At 40.3% G+C, this 27,194-nt stretch overlaps 1 protein-coding gene across 1 annotated transcript; it reads right to left on the bottom strand.

Moving 5' to 3' along the window:
• Positions 1-1,657: 1,657 nt before the first annotated feature.
• Positions 1,658-25,384, bottom strand: AMD1 (adenosylmethionine decarboxylase 1). The gene is made up of 9 exons (XM_086707591.1): positions 24,930-25,384; positions 8,497-8,583; positions 6,985-7,111; positions 6,312-6,414; positions 5,210-5,252; positions 4,931-5,075; positions 4,499-4,591; positions 4,267-4,422; positions 1,658-3,860 (listed from the first exon to the last, which is right to left on the bottom strand). The coding sequence occupies exons 1-9, from the start codon at positions 25,037-25,039 to the stop codon at positions 3,720-3,722; spliced, it is 1,005 nt and encodes a 334-aa protein (XP_086563717.1). The 5' UTR covers positions 25,040-25,384; the 3' UTR covers positions 1,658-3,719.
• Between the last annotated feature and the right edge of the window lie 1,810 nt (positions 25,385-27,194).

Below are 27,194 nucleotides of genomic sequence, written 5' to 3'. Positions count from 1 at the left end.
GATAAATCAAGACTTGAGATTAAGAACTTCATCAAGTCACTATTAGGAAAACGAAGAAACACCAGACTAGAAAACATTTGCAAAACTTTCTATTCAAAATAAAAAGCCAACCTGATTCAAATGTACAAAAACATTTTCAGAGAATTATACTAATGGCGAATAAAGACGAAAACATGTTCAGTACTCCGATACAAGGCAGCCCGAAGCCACAAAAACACTTGTATGCAAATGTTCATAGCAGCTTTATTTGTTTTCCAAAAACTGGAAACCAATGTGTAACAGAATGAATAACAAATCATAGTACATTCATACAATGGATACTACTTGGCAGAAAGGAACACATGGTTCAACCCGTCAAAAACTTTATACCAAATGAAAGCACTGTAGGGAGTATATACCTTATATTTAATATAAAGTTCCAGAGTGGGGCAGGTGGGACCCTATGTTATGGTGGAAAAAAAAAAAAAAATTTGGAAAAGTGATTAACTTGGGGTGGGGTAGAGCTGCCTAAATAGGGATTAAGTGAACCTTCTGTCCCTACATGGATGGGAGCTAAATAAAGTGTCCATTTTCCTGAATTGTAGTTAAGATCTGCTGATTGCAACTTCTAAATCTTACCTACAAAGATGTGTAGATAGATGTATCAAAGTTGAATTGAGTACTGTTTAAGGTAGGATATGAAGATTCAATATACTATTTTTGTTTACTCTATATATTTGAAAATTCTCCAATTAAAATGTTGAATTACAAATCTCATCTATTTTCTGGTGTTCTAGCTAAACCCTGCAGAGAGCTCAGTTACAAGGTCTCTCAAGGTAGAAGGGACAGATTCCAAAGGAACAGTTTCCATTTTAACACGAATAAAAGGGGGGATGGAAATATCAAGTTTGAAGGTGGGAAGTGAGGAATTGGTGCAAGTTATCTGGCCAGGACAATGAAAATAAGGTTCTTTACCTTTCATAGTGTAATATCATATTTGCAACTTAAGGTGTCTGAATATCATTGCTCACTTACCTGTTCTTGTGAAAGAACCTGGTATTGGAGGTATTACACACATCACATATGTAACAACTAGGATCAACCCCCTTTCTATTCACATTTTAGAAAATGGTCTCTGAAAAAGATCTGAATACACATTTTTATAAGATTCCAATTTTCAGATTATAGACAGGGACTGAAGAACTGAAATTTTGCCAAATAAGTGATCATGAGACATGTACCTACATTGCAAAAATGATCAAGCTTATAACTTTGTTCCAGTTAAGTTTATAGCTTGTTCTCCCTCACCTATTAAGAGCCTATTCTATAAAACCTGGAACATTTCACCTTCAAACTTCTGACTTAACTCCAAACTCACAAACACAATTTTTTATTCTCACCACTTACCTCTTCTACTCTGATATCCTGGTATATATATAGCCCAGCTATTTCTCTTAAGCTTTAGTTATGAAGCCACTAATAAGAAATGTTTAAATGAGTATAAATTACTTATTCTCCCGGGAGCTTAAAGATCTTCTGTCTTCATGATTACTCAAACATTGGACAATAACCACCAAATACCAATTTCCTCAAGTTATAAAAATTGCAGATGGCTAGTATTTGGTCTATACTATTTAAAAAATACATCAACAAAAAACTTTTTGAATGTCACTAGACAATGAATTAAGCAAACTTTTATTGAAGCTTAAATTGTGGTACAGAAATACATTTCAACTGATTTAAGTCCAACACCATGAAGAGAGAAATTATGGCACCAAAATTTTCCCTCCTCCATCATACACACTAGGATTAATTTTGATTACTATTCAATCTACAGTTTTAATTTTTCTAGGCTTTATTCCATACAAATTTGTGCAGTTTTCAACATTAGATAGAAATCTTAAATCTATTAGAAAAAAAAAAAAATCAGACCTCAAGCCAACAAATGTCATCAAATCTACTGGGACACTGTTCAAGAACAAAATCCACTTTGAGCATTGGTCCTCAAAACAGTACAAAACATTAATTAGGTACTGTGTGCTAATTACAGAATCAAACTGATCCACTGACTGAAAGTTTCTTCAATGAAACTTTGAATCAACATGCTTAAAATAAAAGTCAAAATTTGTGTTCCAACCACTTGATTTCAAACCAAGTAGATTTTATGTTTAGAAACACTAAAAAAAGTGTTTCATTTATAAATACGGAAGGAACAAAAAAACATCACTGCAACAATCCAGAAAGAATCAAAAAACTTTGAGGACAAGAATACAAAATTTAGTCAACTTTGCTGTTTTCTCAGCTGCTTATATCCCAGTATTTGCAAATATACCTAAAAGATGCCAACTCCTCAAAGCCTGTATTTTTAGTCATTTCCCATAGACGTCTGGAATTTTATGTCTTATGGATAGCATTCTGCTTCACTGTATGTCTGAATATCCTGAACAGTTCTCAGTCTGGGAAGTTTCACTTGATCCTATGAAACCATGGTGAAAGAACACCAGGAAGTCAGAACACCATCATAATGCATCACACAAAGTCAAAGAACTTTAAGTCATAACATGGCAAAGACAGACTCCATTTTGAACCAAAGTTTATGATATACTGTGAATGAAAATTATTGGAGATAGATGCTAAAAGCAAAAGTTAAGGTAAATCATCTGAGATGACTTACTAAATCCAATACAACCTTTATCTTTATTTCCTTGCCAATAAACTTAGCGATAAAAATTCTTTTACACAACCACTTAGCAAGTTAGTAAAGGCATGGTACTCATGAGAAGCTAATCTCATTAATGGGAATACAGAATGGCATACAGTTTCTGGAACAGTTCTGCCAGTATACCCTAATAAAATTTATGTGTCTTCTTTGCTAATCACCATTGTTTATTTTGGTCACTATCTCCCAAAAGAGTCCATGCCAATATAAAAGGAGGACAAACTCCTTTGACCTTTAAATAAAATTAAGCCCAGGGTCCATTCCCCTTCCCCCTCCCGGGTATAAGATTAGTATAAACCCACAGTGTAACAGTATATTGCTTTATTGAGGGGGGGGATTTGGGAGGCAAGACACCATGGCAAGGAATGAAATCAATTAAAGGAAGTACAGGTACAGGAAGCAATAATGTTAAAATAGTAATACACAAAATGAGTAACTGCAATCATTTTCTGAAGAGGACTTGACTCGTGGAAGATAAACTTTAATCACTGTTGCAAAAAACATCTGTATGAAGTAGAAATTGGTTTCAGTACTATTAGTAGAGAATATGTTCTAGAAAGTGGAGGTAACTGGATGTAAAATCCTGGCAGCAATTTAATAGAACAGTCCCAGATGATTAGGCTGAGGCCAACACCTAATGAGGACGAAAGCCTTGTCTGTGGGGAATTTTGGATGATACCTGGAGAAATATTACATTGTGCGTAAACCAAATTGAATTGTTTTCACAAGCGTTGTAAAGTTTCATATAGTAAAAGGTTTTTTCTACATGCACTTCAATTTCACAGCAAGAGTGGCATAGGATACCTAAACACAGAAGAGAGCATTCATGCAAGATATCTAACTCCTTGATATAATAATGCATACAATTCAAAATGATTACACTATCATTACATCTAGGGCTTTCTGCAGCTACAAGGTGGTGGTTATGGAAAGCACGGCCCCCGGTATCAATATCTAAAAAGCAGCCACCACCTCCTTCTATGTGTGTTCTCTTTTTGCGTTTTTTCTTCATTTTTATTAATCAACTCTGCTGTTGTTGCTGCTTCTTAGCAAAACTGGTAAAAACAAAATTGTAATCATTGAACATAGCGCTCTGGCAATCAAGACGTTTAAAGCCTTCAATCTTCTGGGGCGAAGAAAGCACTGTGCGACATTTAGAACTCTGGGGAAAAGAATTTAAACCAATCGTTAGTGCTTCTAATCTGCAGAAGTATTTTCAAACACAACAGTCACTTAAAAAGTATTTAAGACTACTATCTTAAAGAAACTGTGGCATTTGAATACTTTAGCTGTCCTGTGGGTGGATGGAGAGGGGCATCGTCCTACGTTGTCTCCCCACCTCCCCATCTGTCTACAGGGAAAACAGGACAGAAGGAACCCATTAATTGGGCTAGATATAAAACAAGGACCAAGTCTAATCAATAACAAAGCATCGCTTCTACTAATAACCTCACCCAGTGGTACTTCTAGATATCTGCTGTTACATGCCATCTTAGGATATGTTTTATGACATGATTCACTATCCTTATTTCCTGTAAGATTTTATGGTCAGTAATAAAACAAATTACCTGATTTACAAACAGGGTGGTCACAAATTTTCCTGGCTTGAAGACTTCCACAACTTTCCTGATCAGGTCATCATAGGAGGTCTGACTTAAGTTTGTTTCAAAGCTAACATAAGAAAATTCTGGTTCTGGAGTGATGTGAATAGTCCAATAAGTTCCCTTAGAGAAACAGTTTTATGTTAATAATGAAATGGGTACACTTAAATATTTAACAATTAAGCAAAACATTACTTACATCCGATTTCATTCCATTCATCGAATACCCACAAGGATTGAACAGTGTGGCATCAATGACAGAACCTGGTATCAGGTCACGAATTCCACTCTCCTGGGAAAGGAAAGACTGAATTACATACAAATTCGAAAAATACACTTATAGGCCTGGGTGGCTCAGTCGGTTAAACATCCGACTTTGGCTCAGGTCATGCTCTCAGTTTGTGAGTTTCAGCTCACATTGGGCTCTGTGCTGACAGGTCAGAGACTGGAGCCTGCTTCAGATTCTGTGTCTCCCTCTCTCTCTGCCCCTCCCCTGCTCATATGCGGTCTCTCTCTCTCAAAAATAAAAAATAAACATTAAAAGAAGAAAAAAGAAAAAAGAAAAAAGAAAAAAAGAATACACTGAGTTAAAATTATTTAGTCCTAAAGAAGAATTCCTGAAAATGCTTACACGAGTGACATCCTTTGCAGTAACACCATCTTTCATGTAGAACTGGTCCATAACTGCTGGGTCAAGCTCACTCATCAGAATTTCCAGGGTTTGATCTGGCTGACTGATTACCCGAGTCTCTGGGAAATCCAAAGTATACAAGTACCTATATAAAAGTTAAAAAAAAAAAAAAAAAAAAAGTTTCTGAAAATGACAAATAGCAATTTAAAATAAATCCTATATAGACAAAAACAAAAAAACAAACAAAAAAAAAACCCCATAAAACTGTGTCCAACATACCAACAGTCAGAATTCATACGTCCCATACAATATGCTGCTCCATCTGTTAAGGGAGGAGAATAAAATAAATTTAACAGCTCCATTTCATAGGATACTTTTGCCTCCACTCCTCCAATAGCTAGGGTGATAGTGCTTCCCTCCCAAGCAGGCAGGATCTCATCATCCCATTAAAAAAAAAAAAAAAAAATCATTAGAGATATACTTCAGCTAGGGAGTTAGTCTGAGTGCTGAGGAAAGTATGGCTCACCCTCTCCCCCTAAAACTCCATTAAGGAAATGGAATTTGATCACCTGTTTCTCTATACACTCCCAAGTAAATACAAGTCATTTATGTATTATGTTCCTTCCATATTGTTGTTCCAAAGCCTCATTTAACACAGTAAATTAACTGGAAGATATTTACACTAAATTATACTCGGCACTGATACAGCCTTGTATAGTTTCATATTAGATTAAGAACAGGATAGAAATTGGACTTTCTTTTCAAATCATTGTCTGTGAGGGAGGAGGGGGGGAATCTTAAATCATGCCTGTGAATGGTTTTGTGCCAAATTAGTAAAATCATCCTAGGATATAAGTGTATTAAGGGTATTAGATAACTTTTAGTTCCCTGACCTTGAAGTTCAAAAAGGATGGCCTATAAATAAAAAGTTAGTAAATGGAAGAAAATCTTGCCAATTTGGTTGAAGTGACACTCTGATCTCACTGTTTATCATTTTTAAGCCAGTTCAATTCCTGAATAGAATGCCAAGCCCAAGTTTCTTATATGGAACAGCATCTTAGCATGGGTTTATGAAGTCACTATACCTTTTTCTGAAGGAAGAGAGCACGGCCTTCATAACCATTAAATTAGATATAAATTAGAGCAACTGGCTAGACAAAGATCATGTCTCCTTCTGGCAAGTTATCAATTCATTTTCTTCTTCCATCCTGTCAACACTGACCTTACCGTGCATATATACACTCTAGAATTTGTAATTAACTTTATTGACATATTTATCCTTAATATATATCCTTGCATACATATGCTTTCACAAATATAAAAAGATCTCTGAAAGGATATAACCTCTAAGGAAACAAGTTTCAATTCTATTTAAACTTACTTGGGAAAATTGCATTAAGAAACTCTATTTCTTCCTGGAAATTCCGGTGTGGGTACCCTTGGTGAGAAGGCTTCATGAAATTCTTACGAGAATAAAAGAAGCTCTGAAAAAGACAGATAACTTCATACACAGAATTCTATCACCTTTCCTAGTCAACTATTTTCTGCATATGCATAACAAAATCAAATCTATAAATATTTTCTCTAATGAAATTTAACATGTTTTCCCTTTAATAGGTTTAAAAGATAGGTGATCTTTTGCTGGCCAACAAACAAAAATGAAGGCCCTGGTGTCAGAGCAAGGTTTCAGACCAATATCCATGAATTACTGTCATACAGACCAACTTTATTTAAGCTGGAGAAGAGTATCAACAATGTATTAAGAATGCAGATCACATCTCTGAGTTTCTAGAAACTAAAAAATACCCAATCTATACATGATGGGTCTTAACAGCGGTAGAAACAAGGTACATTATTTCCAGAGCAGTAATTTTGGATCTGAGGTTTTAAATAGGCATGGAAACAATGATTTTTGAGAACATGTATACATTCAGTTTCAAAAAAATCAGTGACTACCCATCACAACTAAGAAGTATACAAAAATTTATTTACTAGGCATATCACAGAACCCTAACATTTGTCTAGAAAAAAGGATTAAATGTTTGATTACTTACTTGAATTGAGTCAAACCCACTGTAATCCCTAGCAAGTTTCAACAGGGGAACCAGTGCTTTCAGCAAGAGGGTGGTACCACATGTCTTCAAAATGAAACGTCTCTTGGAGACAAACATGCTACTCTCACTGCATTTGGAAAAAGTCACAATGTTATAATGACGTTTATGTATTACTGAGATACAATTCATCTACTACTGGATTATCATTTACAATCTAAAATTTGGCTATTAATTTAAAATGTGAGGATCTCAAGGAAGCATAAAATATACTACAGTATCCCGCCCTTTCTAGCATACAAAAATGAGTTTAAGGTTCTAGAACCCCACAAACAGGTCTTGAATCAGGTACAAAGCATATCAGCTCATTATACAAATCCCCTTTTACTGTTAAACTTTCCTCCTCACCTCACCTATCTTAGGATATTATTTACTAAATTCATGTCTCACCTTGTACTACCCACTCTCACACATATTTCTGTAACCATCTCATTATTTCTTTCACTAGATAATAAGCTCCATGAAGAAAAGGAATGTTTGTTTTTACTCACCATTATATTCTTTTTTTTTTTTTAAATTTTTTTTTTTCAACGTTTATTTATTTTTGGGACAGAGAGAGACAGAGCATGAACGGGCGAGGGGCAGAGAGAGAGGGAGACACAGAATCGGAAACAGGCTCCAGGCTCCGAGCCATCAGCCCAGAGCCCGACGCGGGGCTCGAACTCACGGACCGTGAGATCGTGACCTGGTTGAAGTCGGACGCTTAACCGACTGCGCCACCCAGGCGCCCCTCACCATTATATTCTTAGCACATAATAAGCATGTGATAAAAACAAACCAGACACCTTATGTACTTTGTTAATCCAGTAGCCCCAAGGTCCATTATAACATGTATAAGAAATTAGTATTTTCATTGAATAAATTAGCTTTGTACCTATAAACATGTTGAATGGCTTTCTTCTATTATAGCAATTGTATTTACAGGAAGAAGCTAAGTTTTCACTTTGCTCGAAGTTCTGACAGTGAGAGGCATACACTAAACAGGAAGGCCTCTCTATCTGGGGCTGAGGGTAAAAGGACAATGCCACTCTACCACCTTTTACAGATACTTTCTGCTAACTACAAGGAGGTAAAGATGGCAACCATCTTGAAGAGCTATTAGGTAAAAATTCAGAACACACTGGGACATCTAAAGCAAACATTTTAGGGGTGCCTATGTGGCTCAGTTTAAGTGTCCAGACTCTTGGTTTCAACTCAGGTCACGATCTCACAGGGTTCATGAGGTTGAGCTCTGTGCTGACGCATGGAGCCTGCTTGGGATTCTCTCTCTCCCTCACAAAATAAGTAAATAAACTTAAACAAACAAACAAACAAAACTTTATTTCATACTATATTTCTCAAAGTAAAAATGATTATAGAACTAAAATCCAGAGGAACAATTTGCGATTCCATGTAATGAATGTATGGTTCAGACTGTTATCAGGTAGCTAAAAAGCTGGTTTTTGCAGGACTTACCTGAGTACATAAGCTTCCTGCTTGTCAGTTTTTGTCACACTTATGATTGAACATTGCACATCCTTCAAAAGTATGTCCCACTCGGATCTATTATTTAACACACAAAAAAAATGTGATTAAGTCATAACAGCACTTGACTACTCGAATAAAAATTATAAAACTCTCACACTTGAATGTCCTAACAATTTACACAATGGATTTTTTATGTTGTCACATTCTTGTTCCATCTTCTCTTATGAATAATATTTAGCTTTATTTCTAAAGTCTATCTATAATTGACATATCCACTCAATAACAAAGAGTAAACTGGAAAACTGGAAATTATACACTACTTACAATTTATTAAGAAAAAACAAATGACAAAATGAGTAAGCCATGCACAGAGCAAATTAAAAAGGCCCATAAACCAAGGAAAATCATCACCTTTTCACCAGCAAGCCAGTAAAGAAATTAAGTTAAAATGAGATGTTTTTTGTCTATCAAATTCTTAGATTTTAAGTTTTTTTTTTTAAATTTTTTTTTTAAAAAAAAATTTTTTTTTTCAACGTTTATTTATTTTTGGGACAGAGAGAGACAGAGCATGAACGGGGGAGGGGCAGAGAGAGAGGGAGACACAGAATCGGAAACAGGCTCCAGGCTCTCTGAGCCATCAGCCCAGAGCCCGACGCGGGGCTCGAACTCACGGACCGCGAGATCGTGACCTGGCTGAAGTCGGACGCTTAACCGACTGCGCCACCCAGGCGCCCCTAAAATTTTTTATTTATTTTTGAGACAGAGAGAGACAGAGCATGAGCAGGGAAGGGGCAGAAAGAGAGGGAGACACAGAATCTGAAGCAGGCTCCAGGCTCTGAGCTGTCAGCCCAGAGCCCAACGCGGGGCTTGAACTCACAGACTGCAAGATCATGACCTGAGCTGAAGTCGGACGCTCAACTGACTGAGCCACCCAGGCGCCCCTCAAATTCTTAGATTTTTTAAACCTTACTATTGGAATTACAATTTAAAGAGCACCATTTCTTCACTGATTAGCCTGGCAAAAAAGATTTAAAGGCCTGACAGCAAGTAAACTGGTACTCAGTGTATAGATACTATTTTCTATCAATTTGGCAGCTGATGATCATAATACCTAGTGGTGTCTAAAGTCTAAGAGCATAAAAAACTTGAAAAATGGCTTTTGCTGGCAATTTTGGGAACACTCCAAGCTCTTTAATAGGATCAGGAAATGTCCATTTCAACAAAGTAGTCTGTTAAGTACAGGTAATAGACAGCAAAATGGAAGTCAAATAGGCATAACTAAATAAAGTAGTTTTAATTTATCTGAAACCTAAGAAGTGATTCCTTTTTGGGGTGCCCGGGTGGCTTAGTTGGTTAGGTGTCCAACTTCAGCTCAGGTCATGATCTCATGGCTTGTGGGTTCAAGCCCCGCATCAGGCTCTGTGCTGATAGCTCAGAGCCTGGAACTTGCTTAGATTCTGTGTTTCCCTCTCTCTCTTCTCCTCCCCCTGCCTAAAAAATAATAAACATTAAAAAAAATGTTTTAAAGTGCTTCCTCTTTAACATGCCCACTATAAACAGAAATACATAAAACAGTTCCACAGGACAAACTTAAAACTACCAGTTAAAAAAACATACTAGGAATGTTTTTTTAGTATTTTTAAATATTTATTTTAGAGAGAGAGAGAGAGAGAGAGAGAGAGAGCGCACGCGCATGCATGGATGAGCAGGGGAGAGGCAGAGAGTTGGCGGGGGGGGGGGGGGGCAGAGGATCTAAAGCAGGCTCTGTGCTGACAGGCTGACAGCAGCTAGCCCATGTGGGGCTTGAACTCACGAACTGTGAGAATCATAACCTGAGCCAGAAGACCAAGGATCAATGGACTGACCCACCCAGGCGCCCCAAGGCTAGAAATGTTTTTAAGGCTCTTAATGTTTGGCAGATCATTCTTGAATACCCCCCAAAATAGCATATTATGGTTAGTTTTCTTATCCAGTTAAGAATCTTTAAGAAATTCTCAACAGGGGTGCTGGGTGCCACAGTCGTTAAATGTGGAACTCCTGATCTTGGCTCAGGTCATGATCTCGAGGGGTGCGATGGGGCTCTGGACTAATGACGCGGATTATTAGCCTGCTTGGGATTCTGTCTCTCCTTCTCTCTGTCCCTCCCCCGCTTGTGCTCTCTCTCAAAATAAATAATACAAAAAAAAAAAGATACAAAAAAGAAAGAAAGAAATCCTCAACAATACAGCCAGCACAAAAACAGGTGGCACGCCTTGGGTGGCTCAGTTGATTGAGCATCTGACCTTTGATTTTGCTCAGGTCATGATCTCACGGTTCATGAGATAGAGCTCTGCCTCTGGCTCTGAGCTAACAGCAGCCTACTTAGGATTCTCAGTCTCTGCTTCTGTCGCTTGCTCTCTCTCAAAAATAAACATTAAAAAAAATTTAAAAAAAAATCAAGCACAGTGCCAATCAATCCTACCAGCATTTTGTGCCTGTTTCATCATTTTTAGAAGAGATTATTACTGGCCCAGTGGGCAATTATGTGACCAATAGAGAAGGCAGTAATTACATTAATACGTTGGGTAAATTAGTTAAATTGAACAGTACTGACACCTATCTGAAAAAACTTAAATACACATTAGAGTGGGACATATTTTTGCAGTTTGTTTCAAATTTTTTAAATGGTACAATTTTTTATTTAGGAAAGAAAAAAAGTTGCAATTAAGACGCAGTTCTGAACAATACAAACTGATCATCTGAATCCTCTTATTTCAGGAAGCCAAGCAACAGCTTGGGCTTTCCCATTTCTAAGACTCAAAATTCACTAATGTATGCATTTCAGAACCCACTGTATTCTAAAAAAAAATTTTTTTAATGTTTATTTTTGACAGAGAAAGAGGATCAGCAGGAAAGGGGCAGAGAGAGGGATACACAGAATCTAAAGCAGGCTCCACCCTCTGAGCTGCCTGCGCAGAGCCCAATGCAGGGCTCAAACTCATGACCTGAGCTGACCTGAGCTGAAGTCAGACGTTTAACCAACTGAGCCACCCAGGTGTCTGGAACCCAGTATTCCATAAATAGGCTTTTTTTTTTTTCTTCTCCAGTAGGCCTCATGCCTGGGCTCGAACCTATGACCCTAAAACCCAGAGATCAAGACTAGAGCTGAGATCAAGAGTCAGATGCTCAACTGACTGAGCCACCTAGGTGTCCCAAGGCTTTTTTTTTTTTAAATATCTGGTGGGCAATAAGACCTACTTCACATGACTAATAAAGATTAAATTACATAATGCATACAAAATTTACCTATGATAAGATTTCAAATACTGGGGCGCCTGGGTGGCTCAGTCGGTTAAGCATCCGACTTCAGCCCAGGTCATGATCTCAGTTTGTGAGTTCGAGCTCCACGTCGGGCTCTGTGCTGACAGCTCAGAGCCTGGAGCCTGCTTCAGATTCTGTGTCTCCCTCTCTCTCTGCCCCTCCCCAGCTCATGCTAGCACTCTGTCTCTGTCAAAAATAAATAAACTTAAAAAAAAAAAATACTGTGTTCAAAATACTGAACACAAAGGTAAATAATGTTAATACAATATTAATATAAATATTAATTATAATTAATACACTATAAATACAAGAAGCTTTAAGTTGAATTTTGAAGCACAGGGGTCTCTCTTTAGAGCTTATCTAATTTAGATCTTACCTAATGACTTCCCATTAGAATTCAGCTCACCCATTAGAATTCTACACTCACTGGCTATGCTACTGAGTCCTATCACCCCTTCTCAGTTTTTATTCACTATCCATGCTGACTCCCTCACCCCCAGTTTTATAAGTGACATACATATCGTTGTATGTAAGTTTATGGCCTACAGCATAATGGCTTGATTTACATATTGTGAAATGATTACTGCAGTAAGTTTAGCATCCACCTCAGATACAATAAAAAGAGAAAGCAAAAGAAAAAAATTTCCACTATGAGAACTCTTAGGATTTATTCTCTTAACTTTCATGAATCATACAGCAGTGTTAACAGTATGTTAAGACTTTTAATTGTGCTCCATGAACTTTCTCTTTCTTGTATAACTTTGTTTTTCTCTGTATTTAAAAGTTGTCCTGCTTTTTCATTTGGTTTGGTTTTCTATGCATTAATTTATCCTTAGATCTTCCCCCAACTGTTTCCTTTCAACATTTCTTTTGAGTGATTCTTGGCCAGGAATAGGGTACTAAGACTTAGCTAGTCAGAAGGTCTACACACCCGGATGGGGTGTATTTACTGTGGGCCTTTATGCAGGGCACGGTGACTGGGTGGTTTCACTGCGGAACTCCTTCCCTATCACTATTTTTTTTTTAAAGTTCTTTCCTGGGCAAGTCAGATTACCCAAATATTCCATTCTCTTGCCTAAAGAGCATTAAGATTTCTAGTAGGCAAAACAGGGTAAGGGGCTAGGAATCCCAGTCACTATAAGCTTACGTTCTTTATTTTCAGTATAGTCAATCTATCCCTCAACAGTTCCAGGTCCCCTCATTACAGAGTGATCCTTTTTTACACCCAGAGAATAAACTATTATCTAATCTTCCTATCTCCTGGCATTCCCCTTCTCATTTGACTCAAAATTTGCAATATAAAGACACTATCAGAAGAACAGTTGAAATAAATAAAACACACAGACAAAATATACAGGTAACTAGCTCTATCCCCATTCCCAGTATTTCAGTCACACTGGGCTTTTCCACCAACCATTCCTAGAAATAGGGCACCATAAACTCAATTTGCCCATATCATGCCATGTGGGAGTGAGAGTACTGCTGGAATGGATTTCACCCTACCTAGAACTCCTGTCCTCAGCCCCCTTCTTCTAGTTCAAATCACCTCACTATTCCCACCAGACCAAATGTCATTAAAAGGTTTTTTTACTTTACAGAGAAAAAGAGAGCACGTGCACACATAATGGTGGGGGGCAGGGGCAGAGAGAATCCAAGCAGGTCCCACGCTCAGCACAGAGCCCGACATGGGGTTCAATCCGACAACCCCACTGGGATCATGACCTTAGTCGGACCCTCAACTGACTAAGCCACCCAGGCACCTCAAAGGGTTTTAAAACTCAGAATGCTGGGGCGCCTAGGGTGGCTCAGTCGGTTAAGGGTTCGACTTTGGCTCAGATCATGATCTCGCGGTTTGTGGGTTCGAGCCCCGCATCGGGCTCTGTGCTGACAGCTCAGAGCCTGGAACCTGCTTCGGATTCTGTGTCTCCTCCTCTCTCTGCCCCTCCCATGCTCATACTCTGTCTCTCAATAATAAATAAACGTTAAAAAAAAAAACAAACTCAGAATGCTTACCTAGTATTTGTGTGGCTATTTTGGTATTCATGCCAATCCCACTACACTCATTCTGTGTAGTTAGGGACTTTGTGTTGTACTGTGTTTATCTCCAGTGCCTAGTCCAGCTCATAGAAGGTCCTTAAATATTTGTTGACTTTGGCAATAAGTAATTATTCTGATGAGATCTTATGGACATTTGGAGAAATAACAGCCTTGAATTTTCATTTATTTTTAAAAAGTAATCCCTATGCCCAACGTGGCGCTTGAATCCGTGACTGAGATCAAAAGGTCACATGCTTTACCAAATGAGCCAGGTAGGCCCCCCGCTATAGCCCTAAAATTTTTAAATTTAAAATAGTTACATGATCCTTTACTGTTTAAGTTTGTCATGCTAATAATTCAGGTATTTAGAGGGCAATTCTTATTAAAAAGGTAAGTTTATCTTGTTAACTAGATCATTCCACTTGAAATGCCATCTTATTTTAATCTACATAAATGGAACTTACTCATTTCATGGCCAAATAATTTAGTTGTAGAATCTACTCATTATAATGAACATAGTTCTGTTTTCAGGTTTTTTCCTGCAACACACCCTTCTCTTTCTGGGTAATCTGCTGATGCAAACATATTAAACTTTTTGGTCTGAACAGAACCTGAGAGACCTTTGGGACATTTCTTCCAATCTTTTCTGTGTTGTTCAACTTGGGTAACTCCTACTGATCTATCTTCAAGTTCAGTCAATCTTCTGTCATCTCCATTCTACTAAAGCCCACCCAATAAACTTTTTATTCCAGTAGTTATTTTCCTGGTTTTTTTTTTTTTTTTTTGAGAGTACAAACAGGGGAGAGGTGGGGACAGTGGACCCAAAGGAGGTTCTGCACTAACATCAGTGAGCTCAATGTGGGGCCCGAACTCAAACTGCGAGATCATGACCTGAGCTAAAGTCAGATGCTCAACCTACTGTGCCACCAAGGTGCCCCTTTCCTGCTGTATTTTTAAATTTTTTCTTTTATTTCTCTAAGACTTCGTCTTTCCTTTTAAGAGTATTCATTCTTACTTCAAGGGGCACCTGGGTGGTTCAGCTGGTTGAATGGCTGACTTCAGCTAAGGTCATGGTCTCATGGTTCCTGGGCTCAGGCCCCACATCAGGCTCTGTGCTGACAGCGCAGAGCCTGGAGCCTGCTTTGGATTCAGTGTCTCCCTCTCTCTCTGCCCCTACCCCCCTCAGATTGTCTCTCTCACATACCAAAAAAAAAAAAATAAAAATAAAAATAAAATTTGCTCTTACTTCTTATGGAATGGTTATGATAGCTGTTTGTAAATCTTGATCTGCATCACCTTGAAGTTGCAGTCTTTTTCCTTTGATGGATGCTGAGAATTTCCTGGTGATTTGTTATTAATTTATGATTGCATCCTTAGCATTTTGATCATGTTATATAATTTTAAATCTTGTTTAAATCCTATGGAGCATGCTGATTTTTAAAAATTGTTTTAGGGGTAACTGAGTGGTTCAGTTAAGCATCTGACTTCAGCTCAGGTCATGATCTCATGGCTTGGGAGTTTGAGCCCCATGTTGGGTTCTGTGCTGACAGCTTGGAGCCTAAAGCCTGCTTAGGATTCTTTGTCTCCCTCTCTTTGCCTCTCCCTTGCTCACACTCTGTGTCTCCCTCTCTTACTCTCAAAAATAAACAAACATTAAAAAAGTAATTAAAAAAATTGTTTTAGCAGGCAATTGAAATGGTTAAGTTCAGTCTTCAAGTTTTTACCCAACTTCTATGGGTTATATGTTATGATTTCTGTTTAGTTATGAAAGCCATGGTATTCAGATCTGCCCTGCTTGTCACCCAGTGGCCAGACTGGGACTGGGAGGTGACCTATCACTTTTCAAAGCCTTTGATAAATTGTGATCAAATCCATACAGGAGCAGCTCAGTGGTATTCATATAAATCTTTATGGGATCACTTTCTTCATCTTTCTCCTCCCCATAATCTTGCTGACAATTTCTGGTTCAGGGTAAGGGCCCAATTCTTGGTTCTCTCCACTCTGCCTTGACTATCTGTCCCTCTCTAGCCAAACAGGGAAATGAAAAGAAAAAATATCAACAGGGATATATCCATGATGCTCTTTACTTTTGGGACCACAGTTCTTCTGGCCAAAACACACACACAAAAAGCAAAGCAATACAAAAACAAAAAAGATTTCCCCCCACTCTCTTGGACCAGGTTGGCCCTCTTTCGGAGCTCTTTTTGTCTGCACCTAGTGTGCAGCTACCAGCTTCTGGCAGCTTTTCAGACCACCCCAAGAGATAACCAAAGGAAATAAAAAACAGGAAATCATAGCTGTCTCAGTGCTATTTTGAGTTATGGTTTCCTTCTCCAATTCACCTGCTAACATTTACTTTCCAGAATCCTCAGCTGATCCATGCATTCTGTCCAAAGTTTTTAGTAAACGCTAGACAGTGTGCTTATTCCACCTTGAGGGTCACCAGAATGCTCTTGCACTCACTCATTAGTTAATAATTTTTGCAACCAAGCTCTTCCTCATCTAATAGAAACCATCTAGTATTTTTTCAAAGTCACAGTATGAAAGAACACAATTGCTTTAAAAAACTTTAGGGGTGTCTGGGTGGCTCAGTTGGCTGGGCATCTAGACTCTTGGTTTTGGCTCAGGTCATGATCTCCTGGTTCGTGTGTTCGAGCCTATATCAGACTCTGTGCTATCAGGGCAGAGCCTGCTTGGGATTCTCCCTCCTTCTCTCTCTCTGCCCCCTCCCCACTCATGCACAGGTGCTCTCTCAAAATAAATCAACATTACAAAAAACACTTTGGGGTGCCTGGGTGGTTCAGTTGGTTAAGCGTCCAACTTCAGCTCAGGTCATGATCTCATGGTTTGTGGGTTTGAGCCCCACATCGGGCTCTGTACTGACAACTCAGAGCCTGGAGCCTGCTTCGGATTCTGTGTCTCCTTTTCTCTCTCTGCCCCTTCCTCACTCATGCTCTCTCTCAAAAATAAACATAAAAAAAAAACAAACCCACAACACTTGTTAAAACAACTGGATGGTTTATCAACCAAAAAGACAATCTTAGAATAGCCCACAGGCTTTCAAAGAATGAATAAATCAAGGGGCAAGATGTGAGAGAAATAAAACCGAAAATGTCAATACATGTATATGAAAAGAAAGGTGAAAAACCAACACCAACCTAAGGCTCAAACTCAACAACCATGAGATCATGACTTGAGCCAAAGTCGGGCACTCAACCAACTGAGCCACCCAGGCGCCCCAAGCCTCCTTTTGTAAATAAAGCTTTACTGGATCCCAGACAACCAGATCATGTATCACCCCAAAATAGGATACTCTTTACTAGTAACAGTACATGGATTGAATAATCTTAGATCACTATGCCAGAAAAGCAAAATTTTATATTTTATATTTAATTTTTTTTTTTTAGGGACGCCAGGGAGGCTCAGTCAGTTAAACATCCAAATTCAGCTCAAGTCATGAGCTCACAGTTCATGAGTTTGAGCCCAGAGTCCAGCTCTGTGCTGACAGCTCGGATTTGAGTCACTTGCTTCGGTTTCTGAGTCACCCTCTCTCTCTGCCTTTCCCCTGCTCGTGCTTGGTCTGTCCCTCAAAAATAAATAAAATGTTAAAAATAAAGTTTTTTTTAAAAAAAGCTTATTTATTTTTTAAAAGTTTTTTAAATGTTTATTTATTTTTGAGAGAGACAGAGACAGAACACAAGTAGGTTAGGGGCAGAGAGAGAGGGAGACACAGAATTGGAAGCAGGCTCCAGGCTCTGAGCTGTCAGCACAGAGCCTGATGCGGGGCTTGAACTCACGAGCTGTGAGATCATGACCTGAGCTGAAGTCAGACGCTCAACTGACTGAGCCACCCAGGCACCCCAAAAGTTTATTTATTGAGAGAGAAAGAGAGAGTGCACTTATGTGCAGGGAGGGACAGAGGGACAGGGAGAGAGAGACAGAATCCCAAGCAGGCTCAGTGCTGATAGTGACCATAAGCGGGACTTCATCTCACTAATCGTGATACCATAACCTGAGCCTAAATCAAGAGTCATGCAACCAACGGAGACACCCAGGCACCCCTATATTTAAAGTTTTCTTAAAGAGTCTGTGATTTAATGAAAACAGAACAAGCCGGAGTGTTTACAAGGGAAAAGAAACAACTAAAACGACTTGTTATCTGATTCAACAAGACCCCAAATGGACAACTGACCATACTTTTAAATATAGTAAGTAAATGCCTCAAATGACCTTCAACAAAGGTGCCAAGACTACAAAATTGGGGGTTGGGGGGGGGGGGGAGTCATCTGATGGTGCTAGGAAAACTGGGTGTTTACACAAAATAATAAAGTTGGATCCTTCCTAAGACCATCTACAAAAATTAATTTAAGATAGATTAAAGACAAAAATTAAGACCTAAAGCTACAAAAGTCCTAGAAGACATGGGGAAACGCTTCAGTAGACTGGATCTGTCAGTGCTTTCTTAGATATGACACAAAAAGCACAAGACAACAAAGGCAAAAAAAGACAAATGGGACTGTATCAAACTTAACATTTGCACATCACAGGAAAGCATTCAAAAGAGTGAAAACACAATACAGAACTGGAAAAAATATTTGCAAATCAAATAGGTGATAAAAGGTAAACATTCAGAATATATAAGGAACTTCCACAAGAACAAAAATAAATAACCCAATGCAGCACTTGGCTGGCTCAGTTGGTGGAGTGTGCAACCCTTGAACTCAGGGTGGAGTTCAAGTTCCATGTTGGGTGTACACATCATTTAAAAATATCTTTAAATGTTCCGGACTTCAAGCTGTATTACAAAGCTGTAATCATCAAGACAGTATAGTACTAGCACAAGAACAGACACTCACATCAATGGAACAGAATACAGAACCCAGAAATGGATCCACAAACGTATGACCAACTAATCTTTGACAAAACAGGAAAGAATATCCAACAGACAGTCTCTTCAGCAAGTAGTGCTGGGAAAACTGGACAGTGACATGCAGAAAAATGAACCTGGACCACTTTCTTACACCATACACAAAAATAAACTCAAAATGGATGAGAGACCTAAATGTAAGACAGGAAGCCATCAAAATCCTAGAGGAGAAAGCAGGCAAAAACTCTTTGATCTTGGCCACAGCCAACTTCTCACTCAATATGTCTCCAGAAACAAGGGAAACCAAAGCAACTATTGACACCTCATCAAAACAAAAAGCTTCTTCTGCACAGCAAAGGAAACAATCAGCAAAACTAAAAGCAACCGATGGAATGGGAGAAGATATTTACAAACAACATAGACATATCAGATAAAGGGTTAGTATCTAAAATCTATAAAAACTTATCAAACTTAACACCCAAAAAACATAATCCAGTGAAGAAATGGGTAAAAGACATGAATAGACACTTCTCCAAAGACATCCCGATGGCCAACTGACACATGAAAAAATGCTCAGCATCCTTCATCATCAGGGAAAGACAAATCAAAACCACAATGAGATACCACCTCACACCTGTCAGAATGGCTAACATTAACAACTCAGGCAACAACAGATGTTGGCAAGGATGCAGAGAAAGAGGATCTCTTTGGCACTGCTGGTGGGAATGCAAGCTGGTGCAGCCACTCTGGAAAACAGGATGGAGGTTCCTCAAAAAACTAAAAATAGAACTACCCTACGATCCAGCAATGGCACTACTAGGTATTTATCCAAAGAATACAGGTTTGCTGTTTCGAAGGGGCACATGCACCCCAATGTTTACGGCAGCACTATCAGCAATAGCCAATGTATGGAAAGAGCCCAAAGGTCCACCAAAGGATGGATGAAGATGTGGTATATACACACAAACACACATACACATACAATGGAGTATTACTTGGCAAACAAAAAGAATGAAATCCTGCCATTTGCAACTACGTGGATGGAACTAGAGGGTATCATGCTAAGCGAAATCAGTCGGAGAAAGACCAACATCATATGATTTCACTCATATGAGGACTTAAGATACAAAACATATGAACATAAAGGGAAGGGAACAAAAACATGAGACTCTTACATATGGAGAACAAACAGGGTTGCTAATGGGGGTTGTGGAAGGGGGGATGGGATACACAGGTAAGGGGCATTAAAGGATCTACTGAAACCATTGTTGCACCATATGCTAACTTGGATGTAAATTTTAAAAAAATAAGTAAAAATTAAAAAAAATTAAAATTATAAAAAATTTTTAAATGTTTATTTTTGAGATAGCAGGAGCAGGGAAGGCGCAGGGAGACAGGGAGAGAAGATGTGAAGCAGACTCTGGGCTGAGAGCAGAGCCCACTTGGGATCCTCTATTCCACTCTCTCTCAAAAAAAGAAAATTACAAAAAATGGTTAAAATGGTAAATTTTATGTTAGATGCTTAAAAAAATTTTTTTTTAATTTATTTACTTTGAGAAAGAGAGCTCAAACGGGAAGAGCAGAGAGAGAGAGAGAGAGAGAGAGAGAGAGAGAGAATCCCAAGTAGGCTCCATGCTAGCAGTGCAGCAGAGCCTGACATGGCCTCGATCCCACAAAGCATGAAATCATGACCTGAGTTGAAATCAATAGTCGGACACTTTAACCGACAGAGCCACCCAAGTGCTCCACGTGTTAGATGTTTCTTAATCTCAATTTTACAAAGTAAATGTCTGAAGAACAGAATGCTGCTCGCAGGTGGAAGAAACCCTTCAGAGCAGTTTTATCACTCATGTCACCCAAAGAGTTGGATCCTACTAAGATGCAGCAGATCAGACACTATAAACTACAATTTAATTTTTTGTAAAGGATGAGGGCTGGTTGCAAGGATTCTAAGTCATACCTCAAAATTAACTTTCCCAGAACTCCTGCCTTACTTGACTACATCATTGCACACTATTGCAGAATCAGTAATTTTACATTGAAGGAATTTACAACCCCTACCCAAAAAACCTTTTAGTGTAAAAAGGTTTGAAGTAGAAAAGCTTCCTATTGAAGTAAGCTTCTCGTTACCTTTCTCAAAGAAGTTTTGAAAAAGTTTAAACTGCTATCTCCAAGCCACCCTTTTTAAAGTGCACCTGTTGAAAGTAATCAACTGAATGTAGCAGTAATTATACGGATAGTGATTTAAATTGTAGCTTACAAAATGTGAAGGAGAGAAATGGCAGAACATCCCGCTTTGTCCTAAATGTTGTTTCCAACATGACCACCATAGATTGTAGTTTTTATAGTTTCACATTAACTGCAAATAATACACCTCTAACCTTCCCATAATTTTTATTCTCTTCGCCTCCACTACAATTTCCTCTCTGAACCCACTTCATTACTAAGAATAATAGCTCAGGGCTATGAATTCAAAAGCAAAAAACCTTTCCTCTCCTCAAAATTTCTAATTTTCCAACAGACTTCCTCCCCATAGCAACCATTTCCTATAATGTAATGTGTGAAATAAGCCAGTTTTAGAACACATCATCTATTCCTTTATTGATATGGAATACTGCTTTTTAAAAAAATATTTATTTTTGAGAGAGAGAGGCAGAGCATGAGCAGGGGGAGGGACAGAGAGAGAGGGGGAGGGACAGAGAGAGAGGGAGACACAATCAGAAGCAGGCTCCAGGCTCTGAGCTGCCAGCACAGAGCCTGACGCAGGCCTCAAACCCACGAACCGCGAGATCATGACCTAAGCTGAAGACGCCCAACTGACTGAGCCAACCGGGTGCCCCAGAATGCTGCTTTTCTTAAACATACTGTTAAGCGGGGCACCTGGGTGGCTCAGTGGGTTAAATGTCCAACTTCGGCTCAGGTCATGAACTCGCAGTTTGTCAGCTCGAGCCTCATGTTGGGCTCTGTGCTGACAGCTCAGAGCTTGGAGCCTGCTTCAGATTCTGTGTCTCCCTCTCTCTCTCACCCTCCCCTGCTCATGCTGTCTCTCCCTCAAAAATAAACAATAAACATTAAAAAGAATATGATCTTCTTAAAAAAAAAAAATCCCATATTGTCCATATTGTCAACCAGCATTCTTTAACCCAGTCCAGACAGGATTTTCCTACTTAAAATAACAAAACCAAAAACTGTATAGTGTGCTCCATGTCTCCTTTGAGAAGTTAGTAAAAAGATTCTCCATATCACATACTTTGTTCAGATTATACTTAAGGTGAATTCCACTAAATGGCCTACAGGAGAGTAGGAAATGTTTAACAGAACAGTTCTAGATGAACTTGGGAGTTAAAGCTTGGAAAGATGAGCCAATTTTGCTTCAAGTGCATTGTATTCCCTCATACTATAATAAAAATAAAAATCAATTCCAGATGGAAATGCAGATCTAAATACAAAAAGCAAAACAAAGTTTAGGAGGAAAAAAGAACATCTTCATTAACCTCTAGTGAGTAAAGATATCTTAAATAGGATGCAAACCTGCTAAGTTAAGATCATTAACAGAGTGAAAAAATTGTGGTATGTTGACACAAAACACTACACAAAATGTCTGTCTGCATTTTAATGGATGACTGACAGTGGAGATAAGGTCTTTCTGCCTTCAACATTTTTATCATTAAATAAAATTTTATCATTAAATAAAAATAAGGCTACAAAGATAAAATACTTCGTAGAATGTATTATAATGATGCAATCTAAAACTCCCCAATGACACTATCTCCTCTACTGGAGTCAAAATACATCAAATTGCTAGGACACCCTTTAATATGCAGTCTTTTAGACTACCATCTGACATATTTTCTTCTACAACCTTGTTTGCTTAAAAAGAGGGAGAAGGAAAAAAAATGGCCTTTAAAAAGCAAAAAAAACCCAAAACCCCACCCCCCCAACAAAAAACCCCCAAAGATAATAACTTAGAGTGGTTACTATGTGTCAGTTTTTAAAGTAGTGTACCTAAAGTAACCCACTTAATCCTCACAACTACTCCATGAAGGTAGGTACCAGTACTGTCTTCATTTTAGAGATGAAGAGACATCAAACAGCTAGTTATTAAATGCTGAATTCAAATTTAGATATTCCAGAGGCAATTTATTTATGCTTGATTGACAGGTCACAGAGAAAGTTCCTACCAAGGTTGCCAAAAGACGTCTCAGTTAAACAGATTTTCCAGTTCTTACTTGCTCTATCTACAGCAGCTTAAGTGTGGTATAATCTCTCAAGATAGTGATTTAACGAATGTTAAAGGTCTATAAAATTACCGCACCAAATCACGAACAAAACAATATTCTGTCCTTGAAGGTTTAACTTTTGCCATCATTTTAAGAGCCACACTGAGGGAGCAAAACAATTTCTGCTGACCAAAGTACAAAGGAACAGTGGTTCTTACTTACAGAAAGCAAACTGCCCTTTTATAACCCTTTCTCCCTCCTCCTTGACTCAGGGAACTTAAGCAAAAAAGCCCAAGCTTAAATTCTGGCATTTCTGCCTAAGAACTTGGAAGGAAGAAAAGCCCTCTTCCCTTTATTAAGAATGTGTGCTTACAAATAAAGCTTCAGAACATTTAAAGAGTCAGAGCAAAACCATTTGTTAACCACCTTATGAGAGACTTATTCATTAGTTCTTCAATGACACGATTTTCTAGATTATCTGATCACAATTGTTTCACCAGACGCATATCACCACCAGGGAGTTTCCCCCTTTGTGAAATGGAGGAAATACTAAGCTTCCCAGTATTTGTAAGTAACTGCCTCCTATAATACAGTGATTAAAGCTGAACCTGGCACATAGTGAAGGTCTACATTGGACATTTTAAGTGTCGAACAAAGCTTGAAAAATGAGACCTGTCACATTCTAGCTAACACGACGCTTTTAGCAAGAGGATCCTTCAAGACAGACCTACTGCCTTAAAAGTCCCGGCAGCACGTGTCCGCCTGGATTCCCTTCTCCAGTTGCTTTTTGTCAAGGACTGCAGCGAGCGCAGCCTACATTCCTGAAACGCCCATTGGCCCACACCCTGGGGCCAGGCTCTCGGTCGGGCCCAGGAGCTCATTGGTCGTCGCCTCAACGAGGCAGCCGCGCCGGTTCCTCCGCCGCACCGTCACACTCGCCGCACTTGTGCGCGGAAAGGCAAGGGGTGCCTAGCGGTGTGAGCGCCACGGGAAAGGCCCAGGCACCTTCGCAACCGCCTGTACTTCCATTTGCTCTCTGCTTTCCCAAGACCACGAGAAGACCTCTTCTTTTCTGCGCGATCAGCCCAGCGCTCTCGCGTGACTGCCGGGGGTGGGAGGCTGGGGCCCCAGATTCCTTTGCAGGCTTAGGCATTAAAGGTATTATGTCCTGGCTCGGACGGGCCTCTAGCCCGTAAATTTAGACAAACCTTTCTCCACCCCGCACCTCGCCCGGAACCTGCCGATGCGGTAACAGGTTACACACCCAAGGTCAAGAGTCTCCGGGGCCAGCCTCGGTGGGCTCCGGGGCCGCCCCGAAAAGGATTTTGGTGCAGAGCACGTTAGGGCGGCGGTGGGGCCCAGCCACTGCGACACCACTGCTCCCGCCCAATCCCCGCCGCCCGGGCGCCACATGCTGCCAGCGCCGACCGCGGGCGGGAGGCCTGCGCGCCAGACCCTCAGTCCGAGACCGGGAGAGCCCCCACCTCCCGAAGCACGCTGAGAGAACGAGCCCGGCTTCAAACCCACTCCCTCCCTCCCCGCTCCCTGAGAGGGGAACGCCCGAAGTAGCGCCTGACTAAGCTCTCTGAGCCACACCTGCCGGGAGGCAGCCCGCGCGGCCCCAAGGCGCCCCCACCCGGGGTCCCGACCGCCAACTCCGGAGGGGAAAGTCGGACGGCGCGGGCCCACAAACCACACCGAGTGGCGCCGCCCGCCGCCCCGCACGCTGCGCGGGGGACGTTACCTGAGCACGCGGCGCGCCGGCCTCCTCCCCCTCCCCCCGGGCAGCGCCCGGTCCGGCAACGGCGGCGGGAGAAGTCGGCTCGGGCCCCGCGTGGACGCGGCCGCTCCCCCCAGCACCGAGCCCCCCCCTCCACGGCAGCCGAAACGAGCCCCGCCCGCGGACCCACCCCCACCTGAAGGCTGCGGGAACCTGGGGCCCCCGACCCCAGTCCGTGGCTGGTGCCTTCCAGGCAGCGACAGCCCCCAGCACCCACCTTGGGATGGTGCGAAGATCCCCAGATCCTTGGTTTGCGTCGGGTTGCTGCCTGGAGAACCAAACCTCCAGCAGCTTCTCGGTCCCTTCGAAAAAATGTGCAGCTTCCATCACCGTGAGACTAGCGAACAACCAACAACCACAGAAAATCAACTAAATTAAATCTCTTCTCCCGCCGCTGCCGCCGCCGCTGCGGATTGTTCCAGCTGTGTTACTAAAGTTCAGGTTCCTTTTTTTTTTTTTTTGCTATAATTTTATATTAACTTTTTTTAAAAAAAGGATTAATAAAATTTTCCCGGCTTTTTTTTTTTGTGAGCGAAAGTTGAACGTGAGTCTGTTGGAAATAGAGGCAGATACAGTTCAGTCTCTTGTAGTCCGCTGTTTCCCCGTTAGAGAGAGTAGAGCGAGCGCTAGCTAATGTCGCCGGCCATACTGTGGAAGCGAGGGCGCTGCGTGAGCACCGCATTTATATATGCCGTCTCCCCCGAAAGGCCAGGAAGTGACGTAGCGTCCCGCCCCTGAGGCTCATAGGTGTTCCCGCCTGTCAATCAGCAGCCGCCGAGTTGCGGCTGGCTGGAGGCCCGCCTGCCGGGAGCGCGGAGAGCTACCCGCCGCGCTGCGGTTTGGGTTCGCTCTGTCCCTTGGGCGGGAGACGGCGCTGTGTTGTCCGGCTGGCGACTGAGAGCCTGGGGTCGAATGCAGAATGGGTGGGGAGAACGGGAACGGAGTGGGGAAAGGGTGCGCCGTGCTGCGTTAAACTGGTTAGCAGAGAACATGGGTGGATCCTTAGGGTTGGCGGGGTTCGGCGGGGGCGGTGGCCACTGCTGGGATGGCGTGGTGGTTTTGATCCTGTGCAGTTCACCGCGATTGCCGTGGTACTTGGCCATTCTCTAAAGTATGTGTTTCCTCAGGACGAAAGAAGCCACACATTAAAACTCAGTATTTGTCCGTGACGCACATGTTGCCGAGGGTCGGATTAGAAGGCGCTTTAATTCTGCCCCTGCCTTAGCTGATGTTCGAGGAAAAGGAGTTCTCGATCCGTTTACACAATAGCCCGAAGCGTTGTCTGCCTATTTAAAAAGGGAAAAGCAACGTGGCGCCCAGCCTCGGAGGGCTCTACCTACCTCCAACCATGTGGCTCGCCCAGCCTTGGAGTTGGCCGAGCTCAGCGGCTGCCGTGAAGCACTGGCAACTCCATGCTCGATTAGGTCAACGGGTGGGAATTTATTTTCTAAAACTATTTCTAGAAACTGGTTTAATAAATATAATCTGAAATTGTCTGATAATACTTTTTTCAATGTTCTCAAACTGATGAGCTAGTTGAAAGGGGGCCCCCACCTCCAAAATTTACAGTGCTATCATCTCACATGCTTCAAAAGAATTTACATGGAAATTTATATAATAGAGATTTCTGACCTATCGTTAGCGGTGATTTAAAGAACCATGAATTTAAAAAAATATTTTAAATAACGATATATTTAATACTTCAGGAATAATGTAAACTGTAAAATAGTCGTTAAGGTGTAGTCAAACAGTTTAACCTGAGGTGGCAAAATTGTGGTAACAGTTATGACTTTCACTCAAGAATATGGGAGGAAAAAACCCAGCTGGTCATAAAATTACCATTTACAACACAAAAGACTTTTCCCTATCATCCTTAGAGAAAGACTTCCCTCAACCAAAAGTGAAATGAGATCATGTTGTAAGTGTGGAAAACCTAGTGAAAAAGATGTGGTTTGAATTTGCACTCTAGATTCCCTCCAGGGTAGTACTTGTCTTACAAGAATGTGAATTTGTTCACATTTCTCCATGAAAACTGTTGAAAGAGGCTATGTTGTGTGGTAGGTACATAGAGTACTCTTGCCATGTTTTTAAAAGCATCCAACTCAAACTGGGAATTGGGACAAAAGAGAAATGTTGCTTATTTTATGATAATAACAATTCAAAGTGAATGTGGTGGTTATACTTGGAATAAAGATAAAAGAAGTATTTATGTGTTTTACAAGCTATTCAGTTATTTGATGGTTGCTTATTGAAATGAAGAATGTCTACTAAACCACCTCAAACACTAATTGTGGTGTAAACATAATTTGACTTATAATTGCTTATAATTAGTTGCTTTTCAATTACTATTATGCTTTTTCCCAATGCAATTTAAGTTAATATAAAAGTGCCAAGAATCTTGGCAAGGTAAGTTCTTGTTAATTTGACATAGGATAATTTAAATAGTGTCTACCAATTGGATTGGTCGTTTGTAAAATACATT

Source organism: Puma concolor, chromosome B2 (genome assembly GCF_028749965.1).
Source record: "Puma concolor isolate L17-30 chromosome B2, mPumCon1.1.hap2, whole genome shotgun sequence".
NCBI classification, from domain to species: domain Eukaryota; kingdom Metazoa; phylum Chordata; class Mammalia; order Carnivora; family Felidae; genus Puma; species Puma concolor.
This window is presented reverse-complemented; position numbering and strand designations above follow the sequence as displayed.